Below are 11,924 nucleotides of genomic sequence, written 5' to 3'. Positions count from 1 at the left end.
TGCAGGAAAATGAAGGGAAACGAGCGCGCGCTCTTTATTTATATCGTATTATCGCGTATACATTTCTAAATTGATGATATCACGATGCAGCACTGTTCTGCATGACATACTTCACTAAGGTTTACAAATGCATTTTTCTTGCCGGACTAGTTTTTATCATTCATGTTGCATAATGTGTTGACTTCACTTTACGTACGATCATTCACACGTGCCAACAATGAAGCATGCAATAATATATTTCAAGTATCATCTTTTCTTTTCTTATCGCAAAATGAATTGAAATTCATATTGACATAAACATTTCTTGCGATGCGACAATACGAGATATGAGTCAGTAAGCTGTCATGTGAAAATTCTACGGACACGGATGATTTAAACTCGACCGACCTGATTTCTAATTTCCTGATTTCTTTAATTTACCTGTCATGAGGTTATTTGCGCAAGTAGTTCAACGAGCAATTTATTATTAGGAAATACGATCGAAGTAGAAAGGACAAGAGAGAAACAGAGTCTGAATTCAATATCGGCGATACAATCTTGCTCGAGCTAAATATAGGCACTCACCTGGGTGGCCTTGACCGTCGGATATCCAGAGAATACGTTGGATGTCAATTTTTGCGAGATTGACGAGGATTAAAGTCGTACTGCTCACACGACAGATCGTCCGTAGGTGACTGGACTTCCTGCTCCGCGATCCGCTTCGTGCTCGTTGGAGACGGACCCGCGAAGGTTGACTGGATATGTTTGGCAGCGTACTGACAGTTAGTGGGTCAGTAACGGTACGCCCGGGGTTCAAGAAACCCGGCTCGAAATTGCCATTGACCAATAGATGATCGACAGTTTCGAAGGCACGTGGATCATTTCATGATCGGGATGAACCACTTTTGAAAAATCCCTCGTATACGCTTGCAGGGATTTAACAGTAATAATAATAGAAATCGATGCGAGAAAAAATATCTGCGGATCAATAAACACATATTAGTATATTGCAGAGCGATTTAATGATAAAATATTTTAATAGCGTAAATACTTCGCTTTATATGTACTTCATATTTACGACAAATATACATATATGCATAAAGATTCGCGGATTAAGTATTCATGCACTATAGAGATATCGAATTAATCTTACAATTAATTCTACTTATAAGGTTATTAAACAAGAAATTATACAGCACATTTAAAAAATATACTTTTTTATGTTATATTTGTACAAGATATTCTCTTCTGAATTTTATTATTCTATATTTCTAAATTCAAGAAAGATATATTTCAAAAAAACTTTTTATTTCTATTTTATTTTTATTTGCACGCGGAGATTAAGAACATTTATTTGATCATTAATATATATTTAGTGTCACATTGACATTTGCATATTAAGTGATAATTTTGCTATTATTGAATTTATAATCGATATCATTATTGAAAGTTAAATTATTAATGATGATATGAAAAGTATATCCGTTATGTGACCTGGTTATACTTGTGTTTACGATGAAAACGCTATGACACATTTAGCTTCTACTTCACATCACATCGTGATGCGAAAGCTAAAAAGACTTTCCAAGAGTCTAAGAACTACATTTTCTCTCACATATCGTAACTCGGTTCATAAATTGTCACGACTTTATAAATAAATCAATTTTTTGACATCTCATTAATTAAATATTATGTTAGATATTAGATATGTGACTTAACGCATTAAGTAACAATTGAATTATTAATATTACAAAGTATTTAGTAATCAATTTTATATGCGTATTATTATATCTGCGCAGCGAAGTAATAAACAAACGAATACATTTTATTAAGACATTTTTTATAACAATTTTATTTATCTTGGTTTCTTTTCTTTTTTTTTTACATTTGTACGTAAGCCTATAAAACAAAGCGCCATGTGCCAACCCTATGTCCTCAAACGACGACGACGACGCGTCGATGGGACAGTGATTAATGATTTTGCGGTACTTAAGCGAGACTGGTTCTCAGTGAGGAAACCGCTACGAGCCTAAGACGTCGAAAATCCCCCTAACACGTCCCTGCTAGCGCCAACTATCAGACTTTTTTTTTGCTAAACGATACTTTTAAGCAGTTGCTTCTATCTCCTTCGCAAGCTCGCTCTTCTCCTCCTTCGGGTTTTCCGCGACGCTCTCCTCCTTGACCTCGACGATGATCATTTTATCCTTGGCATCGCCGCTCTCCTCCTTTATCGCTTCCGCAATCTGCAAGATCCGTTCGGGAATAGTTTCGATGGGATGCTCGAGTTTCGCAGGTTCCTCCGCTATTATCTTCGGGATATCGGAGGGCGCTTTCTCGCCCGTGATCGCAGCTTCTGCTTCCTCCTTCTGTTTTATCGCGGCCTCAGCATCACTCAGAGCGATGGCCGATCTGAAGTTCTCACTCGGCTCGGCTGGTTGCGGTTTCCGTTTTCGCTTCTCCCCGACAGGCTTTTCCACCTCGGGTTTCTCCGCGGACTCCTCCGACGGCGGGTCCAAATAGGCGCATTCCGCCTGATCGGTTTTCACGAAGAACGTTTTCGATATTTTGTATTTGTCAAGAACACCGTAAGCCTGCAATCGGAATGGGATTTTAAAATGTAGCAATGATGATAATCCTGGAGCACATATGTTGTAATATTGTTCATACTGTATTAGTAATTTTATAGAATGTGGAACACGTTAATGTATTTTATGTTAATAATTTTGATTTTACTAAGTTTACATACCTTTTGAAGTGTTTTTCCGGACGGTATTCGTTCCCTCGTCATGACCCACGCATTTTGTGCGTGGACCGGACCGATGCCTTGACAACTCCATAACACGGCGTACGAATCGTAATCCGTTTCAAGTACCGAATACTTCGTCTCAGGAGCCAGTGGAACCGTGGTATACTTGACGTGAAGTTTACCCTCCTCAGCCTTGGAAGCTGCGGGCTTAATTTCACCTTCCAGCACCCTCTTTATGCCGGTGCTAAATGCCAGAGATATTATTAGTAAAATCCGTTACTTTTAATGTATTTTTATACATTTTTTTAAACATATCTGTCAAACGAGTTAAATATAGAATACATATACTTACAAACGATTCGTAACTTCATTGCTCACGCGGTATTTTCCATCGATGCCTCTGGTATAATTCGTCATAACGCATCGAGATACCACTTCACTAAGCTGGAAGTATCTTTCAGCTTCGTACCAAACGCCCATGAACTATAAGAAAATCAAAAACCCGTTATTCGCAAAGTTAACTTAAACTAATATTATTAAGGAATTTAAATTCTATTAACTTTTTGATAAAATATTGCCAATAATATAGACAGCACAAATATTCTGCGGAATGTCAGAGAAAATTTAATTTCTCTGACATTTGTTCGATAACTAAAGACTCATAATTACAGTATATTCTATAAATACGCATAAATTCGCTATTGAAATAGTTAAGTTACTCACCCTTTGCCTGTTAAAGTTCGCCATGGGTATGTATTCTGGACAGAAACCTATATTAGGTATCTGGGCACTGGCCCAGGCCAGAGCCGAGAGCGCTAGGATAATCTTCCCGAACATGTCTGATGACGATCTGCCTCGAACATCCATCGGGGCCCCAACCTTTATATACATTAAGCAGGAGCGTTGACCGAGAGGTCTTACCCCCTCTGTGTTACCCACGTGTTAGTACTCTTACGGTACTCTCCGTGGCCCGAGACGCTGGCCGAGCAGACAGTGGTCATTGGTCAATGATGCGCCTACGAATCTCTTGGCAAGTCCATCGGGCGACGCGACCAAGAACCAGAAATGCAAGATCCATTATGCAACTTCAGAACGAACGGTACTTCCCGATTGGAGACGGCAGCCCCTACGGGAACAGCGCTAGAGCGAGGTCTACCAACTCCGTGGAATGCCAATGATTTCTCGGATTAAATGCGAAGTTAACGGATTAGAAGAATTCTGATTCGTCATATCCCCAATTTAGATCTATACGCTCCTCAATTAAAGATTTTAAAGGAGAATGCTCATAGATCTCTCTTAAGGTTTTTCGTGAATACTACACGCTTACCGCTCTCCTAGACCTTCCTGATTTTTTTCATGCAAATTCAAACGTATCCTTATCTTACATTAATAACACTTTTTTGTAACAAATAAATCTATATACATAGATTTGTAGGCCCTATTGGACTCAACACGAACCTCAGACCCAAAATCTAATAAGATCCTCTATTGGCCCTCTTTAAACCCTCCAACTTTTACCTGAAACATTTTTCCACTAAACCAATACTTTCTGAGATAATTGGATGTTCCAGAATTTTTGGTACGCACGGTATATTACTTTGCTTTTAATAATATATTACGCGTGAAAGTTTGATTAGTGAAATGTAACACAATTGAGGTACGTGATAGAATTGATCAGAAGCAAAACTTACATGCGTCAAAATGATTACACAAAAAGCTTCTACGAATTTCTCTCTTTCTGTCCCTTTCTCTCTATTTCTGTTGTCGCTCCAAAAAGATTCGATTGATGTCTTTATTTATACAATAATTTGTTATGCGTATTATAATTAATTGCCTTATATCACGCATGAATTACAATCAAGACACGTTTCCGAGCGTCTTCGATCATGAAAGGCAAATGTTTGTCCGCTTCCTACAGTCATTTATAGAGCCGGTTCCAGCAACCTGGTCCTCGTACAAACACTTATTTACGTTCGGCTCCGAGACAGGTGTGTGACATCGGACAGGCCGATTTTTCTCAGAATCGATAAAACGAGAAATAGACGTTACTCGCGATGTAATTATGCAATCGACACCGACGAGATTGGATTTATGCGGCATACGGCCTTCTGGCTGGAACGTAGCCCACTAGTAACGGATCTCGCTGTGACTTTTTTTTTGTACAAAACCGAAGAAGTCCCCGGACCGTTAACCGACGACGTCTCTTGCGCCTCTCCTGGGGAATTCTTTGAAGATTCTGTGAACCGAACCGCTATGTTCGTTTCGCGAAAACAATAATTAACTCGACTTTGACTTCGATCTTACGTTCTCGTTCGCGCCGATAAAAATGGCAGTCTTCAACCAAAGTCGACGGACAACGTGACAATATATACACTGCTCTCAAGAAAGCATATGAATACCTGGAACGGAAATAGTAAAATTCCGTTAAATAAATATACACATTTTCTCTCTTTTCTCCTCTAATTGCATAAAAATTATTGAAAATTTTTTTAAGCGGCAATTTGTGAAATAACTCAAGATAGTTCATTCAACTAATTTATTAAAGTCATTAGAGATTTGCTTATTAATGTTTAAATTAAAATGCAATTTTCCTACAAATTTCTATATATACACGTCTCACAATCGCGCATTTAAATAACGTAACTTTCAATAAATTACAATAGGTCATAAAGGAATGGGAGAAGGAAATCGGCAAATTTATTCGCTCGATTACGCTCGCTTCTTTTTATCTTGTCGTACACCAGTTTTCCTTTTAATTTTAATTTATTTTTCATAAATCTATGAACACTAAGAAAGCACACGGAGCTCGCGCCCCGCTTGGAAGATGCTTAAAATCTACAATGTTTCACCCGGATGTCCGAATGAGGAAAAGAAGACGCTAACTTTGCACAACAATGATGGAAGACATTAAATCGTATAGAAAATCAATGTTCTCCACAAGATTATGCCAATTATTATTCTCACATCCTTTAAATCTTCCCTTTACTAAACGATGCATAATTTAATTTATCATTCAACTGCCATCTAATGGCCAAAGGACCTCCAGGTCCCCAAAAATGTCGATTATCAAAAAAGTATTATTTTCTCCCGCGTTCTCGATAAATTCGATCGATCGAAAGCGAAATTCGAGATCTTTGCTATTTCTTTTCTCCACGACAAATGCGGATAGGATCTCGGAGGGAAACATCCGGATGTGCGTGCGCGCTAAATATAATTAATTAACAGTAAAATAATCTATAATGCGTAATCCTAGTGCGTTTACGGCTCGAGAAGAGGGGACGACTGATGTCGGGAGCGCGTGATAAGGGTGGGCGAAAGGGTAAAGGGGAAAATGATTGATAAAAAGCTGATTGCTTATATTATTACAGGCGACTCGCAAGATTTTTTTTTCCTTCGTCGGTATATCCTCCTGCCCCTTTTGCGATCGCACAATTCTCTCTTGCTCACGCCGAGAACCACGAGTCGCGCGCCCGTGCCATGAACGCGCCGCGGCGTCGCACGCTAAACAATAATTACTTTAGCTTTATTATCATTTAGTATCACATTACGTTCACTGTTTTGTGCTGGCCGTTTTTGCCTGGCTTCGCGAGAGCGCACACCACCCCTCCAACCTCACTTTCTGCTCCGTTTCTTGTACGCCTCCTCGTTACGACATACTCGTAAATAAACGTCGTAATGAAGGGAAGTGAAGAAGAAGAATAAGAAAAGACGCACCGCGATTGATTTGCTTCCACCCCCCGAGCGATCGCGATTGCGAGGGCGAGCAGAAACATGAGAATGTAATGAAGAGAGAACACCAATCAGCCATGTTTCCGTTCTTTTCCTGCGCGATGCTTTATTTTGATTGATACAGGACGCTCTTTGAGAGATGCAGAGAAATATTTTCTTTTTATAAACTTGTACATAAAAATTTACATCTTTATATATGTCTTTTATTATACACAATTTTTTTATTACCACGGGATTAAGATGATAATTTACCGTAATTACTGTACAGTACAAACTTGCCACATGCGTATCACCGTTGCAATCGATAACATATATACAATCAAGTATATATTAAGATTGTAAAATATTCTTCAAGTACAAATGCCATTTAGTACTTACGTGCTTCTCGACATGACACGCGTTGATTTAACAACTAAAATATATTGCATTTACATTTAACTAATATTATTTGACAACTTTCATAAACGTCTTTGGTATGAGCGAATTTACATCGAAGTTACATTCAGCTAGAGCGCCTATATCATATTCTAATTTCTGTACAACAATATAATGTATATATCTTTCATTTATCTCTTGAAATTACAACTCGATCAATTGAACGTCACATTAAGATAGTGTTTTTGACTTCGTTTTTAGGGAATGTGTGTTCTTTTGAACAGAATAGACTTCCAAACTCATCAATCAACCGATTCGAGAGCGTCTTATTTCTTCTCCTCGCTTAATCACTTCCGAACATCTTGGAGACGGTTTTTTGTACAATTAAGGAAGCAAAAATGAGGTCGAGGCCCTTCTTCAAGGCACCTTAGGTAATAATAATGCCTACCTAGAGAAAAAAAAATATGACGTCCTGCGCCAAACAAAGATAAAATTAGAGAAAAAAAGCTACTACTTACAACGATCTAACTAGCCTTAAGAAAAGTTGAATTAATTCGAATGAATCTTAAAACCTTCTAACGTGAATTCATCAACGTTCCTCCATTTCCTAAGCGAGCTCGTATTGTCATCTTAAACGCCTATGTCTCTTAAGCCTATGAACACATGAAATCACTGCCCAATCGACCAATTTGGACCCATTTGACAAGGCACTCGAGTCGCTAAGTTATACCGAAGGACATACTGTGAATGAATGTCAGGACGGGAATGAGGAAGATGAGGGGGGAAGGCGACAATGTGGAAGACGGATTTTAGAAGACAGAACATTAACAACGTCGCTGTTTACTGTACAATAAATTGTATCAACAATTCAACATCATAACTTGCGTCTTCCGCGATTTGCATTATCGATTTCGCCGATAATGTTCCCTTCCGTCCTGCATGAGGTTTCATAATTTCATTCTTTTCCCTCGATTCCGATCGAATACTTTCGTGTTCGTGATCGAAATCATATACAGTTCTAACTCGTAGCAGTTTAACTCGTGGCGATTGGCGGGCAGGACACCTAAGATCTACCTAAGACAGAAATCGGTGGAAAGTCGGTTGGTCCCTTTGCAATAGAGTGAAATAAATAAATTCTAGTCCGTCCTCTAGTTCCTATTTAACATTATTTACATTATGAGATTAGTCGCACGCGCTGAGGTAAACGGGACTTGTTGCCGGATTTGCCACGTGCCAGCGATTAAAATAAAATAACAACAAACAAGACGCGACAAAGAGACTGCGCTTCAATCCTACAAGCTCGTCGAGATTTGACGCGTGACAATGTAATTGACTCTCTTCGTTCGTATTATCCGTCCTTGTACTTTTCGCGGATCGTCATCGACGATCATTTCTGACGTACATACTCGAACCACGTCGATTAACAAAAACATCTTATCAAAGTTATTGCTTAGCTATAACGATAAGATCTTTCTGAAATATCGCAATTGAGCGACTTCAAGAAAATATACATTGTATGTATAAAATCGATTTTTTCTTTTCTTATTTATTATTCTTAAAAAAAAGACCCTTTTCCAGTGCTGTATGCCGTTTATCTTCAAGGAGAACGTATAAAACTTTGATTCGACATTTTATCGAATTAATATTTTTAGAAATTTCGTATAAATTAAATCGAGAGAATATATTTATTCGCAAGAAAATGGAAATTTTATACGTGTGTTGTTTATATTATATTTTTATTTAAAAAAAGTTATTTTGCGTGACTTGGATAGAATTATAGTAACCATTGGTAAAGGCACTAATAATGTATCAAAACATATTAATAACCCGCAAACCTTTAAACAATTCTGAATTGAAATAATTATAGTAACCAATAAAAAAATATAAAGACAAACTGCAGCATTTAAAATTATGTTCAGACCATTTGTAAATTTTATTTTTAATATTTATTTTCTAACATCGATTTTATTCATCTTTCGAAAGACAATAGAAAATACCGAAAATGTCTTGCCATGAGAGCTCTTCTAGATCGTTTAGAACTAAGGCGTATTAAACTGTATATCTCATAAACTATAAAAAGCACACGCCACAGAAATATGCAGAGATCATTACACTTTTGACAAAAGATGAAAGACTAAGGAAGAAGATAATTGTAATGATATACCCTTCAATGTATCGTGAAAAGCAGCGGAGATTGAATGATAATTTTACATATCTCATTTTGTGTATAAACATAATTCTTTAAAATGGTCTAAACAGAAATTGCGTCCCTCGATCGCATCCTCCTAACGAGATCCTGGGAGAGCGTTGCTCGGATCAGAAGCCGCTTCAAGGACTCGTCATTGTGCGCTCGAGGAACACTCTTCAGCACTGGACGGTCTTTGACTTTGTCGTTATTCGTGATTCGCAAATTCGCGATGTAGATTCCTGCTGAGCAGCAGATTATTGTGCGGCCCCGAGAGATGCCTGATGAGGTCCTGCAGATTGACGAAGTTCGACGACGAGCAGAAGCAACACGAGAAGGTATTGTCGGGAGCGGCTATCACACCTCGATGCACCGAGCAAAGGTGCTTCAGCAAGTGAGCTTTTTGCTTGAACATGGCAACGCAAAGTCTACACGCAAAAGGCTTCTCGCCCGTGTGCACTCTAAGATGGGTCTTTAAGTTCCACGACATGCCAAACTGTTTGCCACAATAGCTGCATCGGTATTCTCGAACAGGAGTGGACTTCGGCGGGTCGTCCGTTGACGGTGGCGGCGGTGGAGCTCTCGGCAGAGTCCAGGTAGTCCAAGGTGGCTCCAGTGCCGCTGCTGACGTCGGATCGGCACTCGGTGGTCGATGCGATGGCGGTGTCACCGATCTATCCTGCTGCATACATCAACAACGCTTCATAGATAACGACTTAAGCGAAATTGCAATATATATTATATATCTATTGAAGTAAACGTTTGAAGGAAATATGGAGCCAGTTGTTAGACAAGCTTATTGATCGCGCGTGTTTATCAATAATGACGGTTAATGTTTGAAATCTATTCTCGAGATAAACTATTGAAAACCAACCAGATATGGTGGTGCCGAAACGCTCAGAGGATGCGGCGCCTGTAACCTTCTTGGCGTTTCGAATCCAGGATTAAAGGGCACGAAGGCCGGATTTTGTGCGGGTGCATTGTGGAAGCCTGGCCTTCGCTTTCGATGAGGCGTCACGACGTACGCCTCCGCAGGTGGGATCGGTATCTCCTCGAGTTTTCTCTTCCCGGATTCTAAGCCTAACGCCAGCCGCGCCGCCAGCTGCCTCTTCCTCTCTTCAGCCTCCTCAAGAGATTCTCGCCTCTCAAATATCGGCTTTTCAGACCTACTACGATCAAACCAAGACATCGTGAGGATTCTATTTCTCTCCGCTCCATCCCGGTTCTACCCCGGGTGTAGCTTATAAAATAACTATAGACAGTTTTAGCTAGTGTGCCGTAACAATTATGCAATATAACGGTCAATGTTGTCTAACCTGTGTATTATATCGTGCGAGCTGTCGCTTGTGACGGAAGTGCCGGAATTGAGACTGAGATTAACAGGATCGGAACTATCCCTTCTTCTGGGAGGTTCTATGCTGCTCTCTCTGTTATCCGAGAGAAGACTTTCGCCTTCCACACCTTCCACATCCACTTCCGGTTCCTCTTCGCAGCCTTCCGTTTTGATGAGGACTGAGCAACAGTCCGCGGGATTATTGGACTGTCTGAAAAGCACAAGATTTTTAAAACATTTCGTCTAATTATTATTATTTTTTTTTTACTTTTACAAACTCGGTAAACAAGATTTATCTACCTACCTGCCATCGTATTGGGATTCGTAACTGGAACTCTCCTGGCCTTCTGAAGGCTGCGGAGTTGATATTCTTTCGGGATCAGAGTTACTAGTTTGAGGTTGATTGGGCTCAAATAGCTCTGACTTAATCTGCAAAACCTCGAAGAGCTCCCTCAATGGTGTAAGCTCTGTCGACTGAACAAAATTACGTAAGATAAGATTCTTGCTCAGCGCACTTCAAATACTTGAAATATTTTCTGCACGCCAATGTTATGTTAATAAGCTTTTTTTCTTTCGAGATATATTCTGCTTACGTGTCTTAAAAAGTTCATACCGGTATCAATGCCTCTCCGTTATATAAAAACTCCAGTAAATGATTTAATTGTGCCTTTCGGACGCCTGATAAGTGAACCACATGATCCAGGGCAGGATTCCGAAGTAGACTAGCTAAGAGGGGACTGGCGGCTGCCAAAACGACGCGATGGGCCTTCACGACGGACCCATCGTCGCACGCCAGTGTCACGTCCACGTGACGGTCCCCGCTGTACCAGGCCCCGACCTCTGCGGCCAAGGTCGCTGGATGTTTCCCATAATGGAGCGTCAAGAGACCGTCAGAATACATCGTCTGAAATGAGAATGAAAAACGTTAATATCCAAGTTCGAATAGGTTTCTGGATTAATCGAAAATTTGCATCAATAATACATCATTCATAAGGAAAGAAATAGAGAACGACGAACAGATAAATAACGGGGCACCTTGATAATCTAATACCTTGATAATTTCGTCAATAGTTTTTAAATTAACAAAAAATATTAAAATTTTATAAATTGTAAGTTAGACACATAGGTATATAATCACATTTTGTAAAAAAAAAGATCTAAACAAATTTAAAAGGTTCCATTTTCATTACGAAAATGGCATTCGTAAATAAAAGGTAATAATGACCTGTGTGATAGGTGATAGTAATCTTGATACATCTTTATCTTTTCAATAAATTAGATTGCACACACAATTAATTTATTGACAAATTTAAAAAATTTAGACTGTAGACGTAATGAACGATTACGGTAAGAAATTGTGTGATAAAAAAATGCATCCCGCGTCCTTAACCCAATAAGTAGTCTTTTGCCGCCTTGCGTGTTGCGATGACAGCTTCGTTACACTAATTTCCTCCTTTCGTGTCTTGGTTCTCTAAGAAACGGCGGAAGAGACACTGACGTGTCACAAGATCATGTTTCTCACGTTTCTCTTACATCTACGCAGCTCTCGGTTGACCATGTCAAACATGTTTAATGGT

The 11,924-nt window shown here is 39.3% G+C and overlaps 2 protein-coding genes across 3 annotated transcripts; both read right to left on the bottom strand.

Annotated features, from left to right (window-relative positions):
• Positions 1 to 1,377: 1,377 nt before the first annotated feature.
• Positions 1,378 to 3,853, bottom strand: LOC112462447 (apolipoprotein D-like). Its single transcript, XM_025028231.1, has 4 exons — positions 3,449 to 3,853; positions 3,078 to 3,208; positions 2,726 to 2,969; positions 1,378 to 2,570 (listed from the first exon to the last, which is right to left on the bottom strand). Exons 1-4 carry the CDS (start codon positions 3,614 to 3,616, stop codon positions 2,085 to 2,087), a joined length of 1,029 nt encoding a protein of 342 aa, XP_024883999.1. The 5' UTR covers positions 3,617 to 3,853; the 3' UTR covers positions 1,378 to 2,084.
• A 3,800-nt stretch (positions 3,854 to 7,653) lies between these two features.
• Positions 7,654 to 11,248, bottom strand: LOC112462446 (transcription factor Ken 2). 2 transcript variants are annotated; one of them, XM_025028229.1, is made up of 5 exons: positions 10,961 to 11,248; positions 10,652 to 10,821; positions 10,331 to 10,558; positions 9,889 to 10,183; positions 7,654 to 9,696 (listed from the first exon to the last, which is right to left on the bottom strand). In XM_025028229.1, the coding sequence occupies exons 1-5, from the start codon at positions 11,246 to 11,248 to the stop codon at positions 9,223 to 9,225; spliced, it is 1,455 nt and encodes a 484-aa protein (XP_024883997.1). In that variant the 3' UTR covers positions 7,654 to 9,222. The 2 variants fall into 2 exon arrangements, with proteins under 2 accessions (XP_024883997.1, XP_024883998.1); XM_025028230.1 differs by having other exon boundaries at positions 9,889 to 10,180.
• Between the last annotated feature and the right edge of the window lie 676 nt (positions 11,249 to 11,924).

Source organism: Temnothorax curvispinosus, unplaced genomic scaffold (assembly GCF_003070985.1).
Source record: "Temnothorax curvispinosus isolate PA1 unplaced genomic scaffold, ASM307098v1 QBEX01012453.1, whole genome shotgun sequence".
Classification (NCBI taxonomy): Eukaryota; Metazoa; Arthropoda; class Insecta; order Hymenoptera; family Formicidae; genus Temnothorax; species Temnothorax curvispinosus.
Note: the sequence above shows the minus strand (reverse complement) of the source record. Positions and strands in the feature narration are given on the sequence as shown.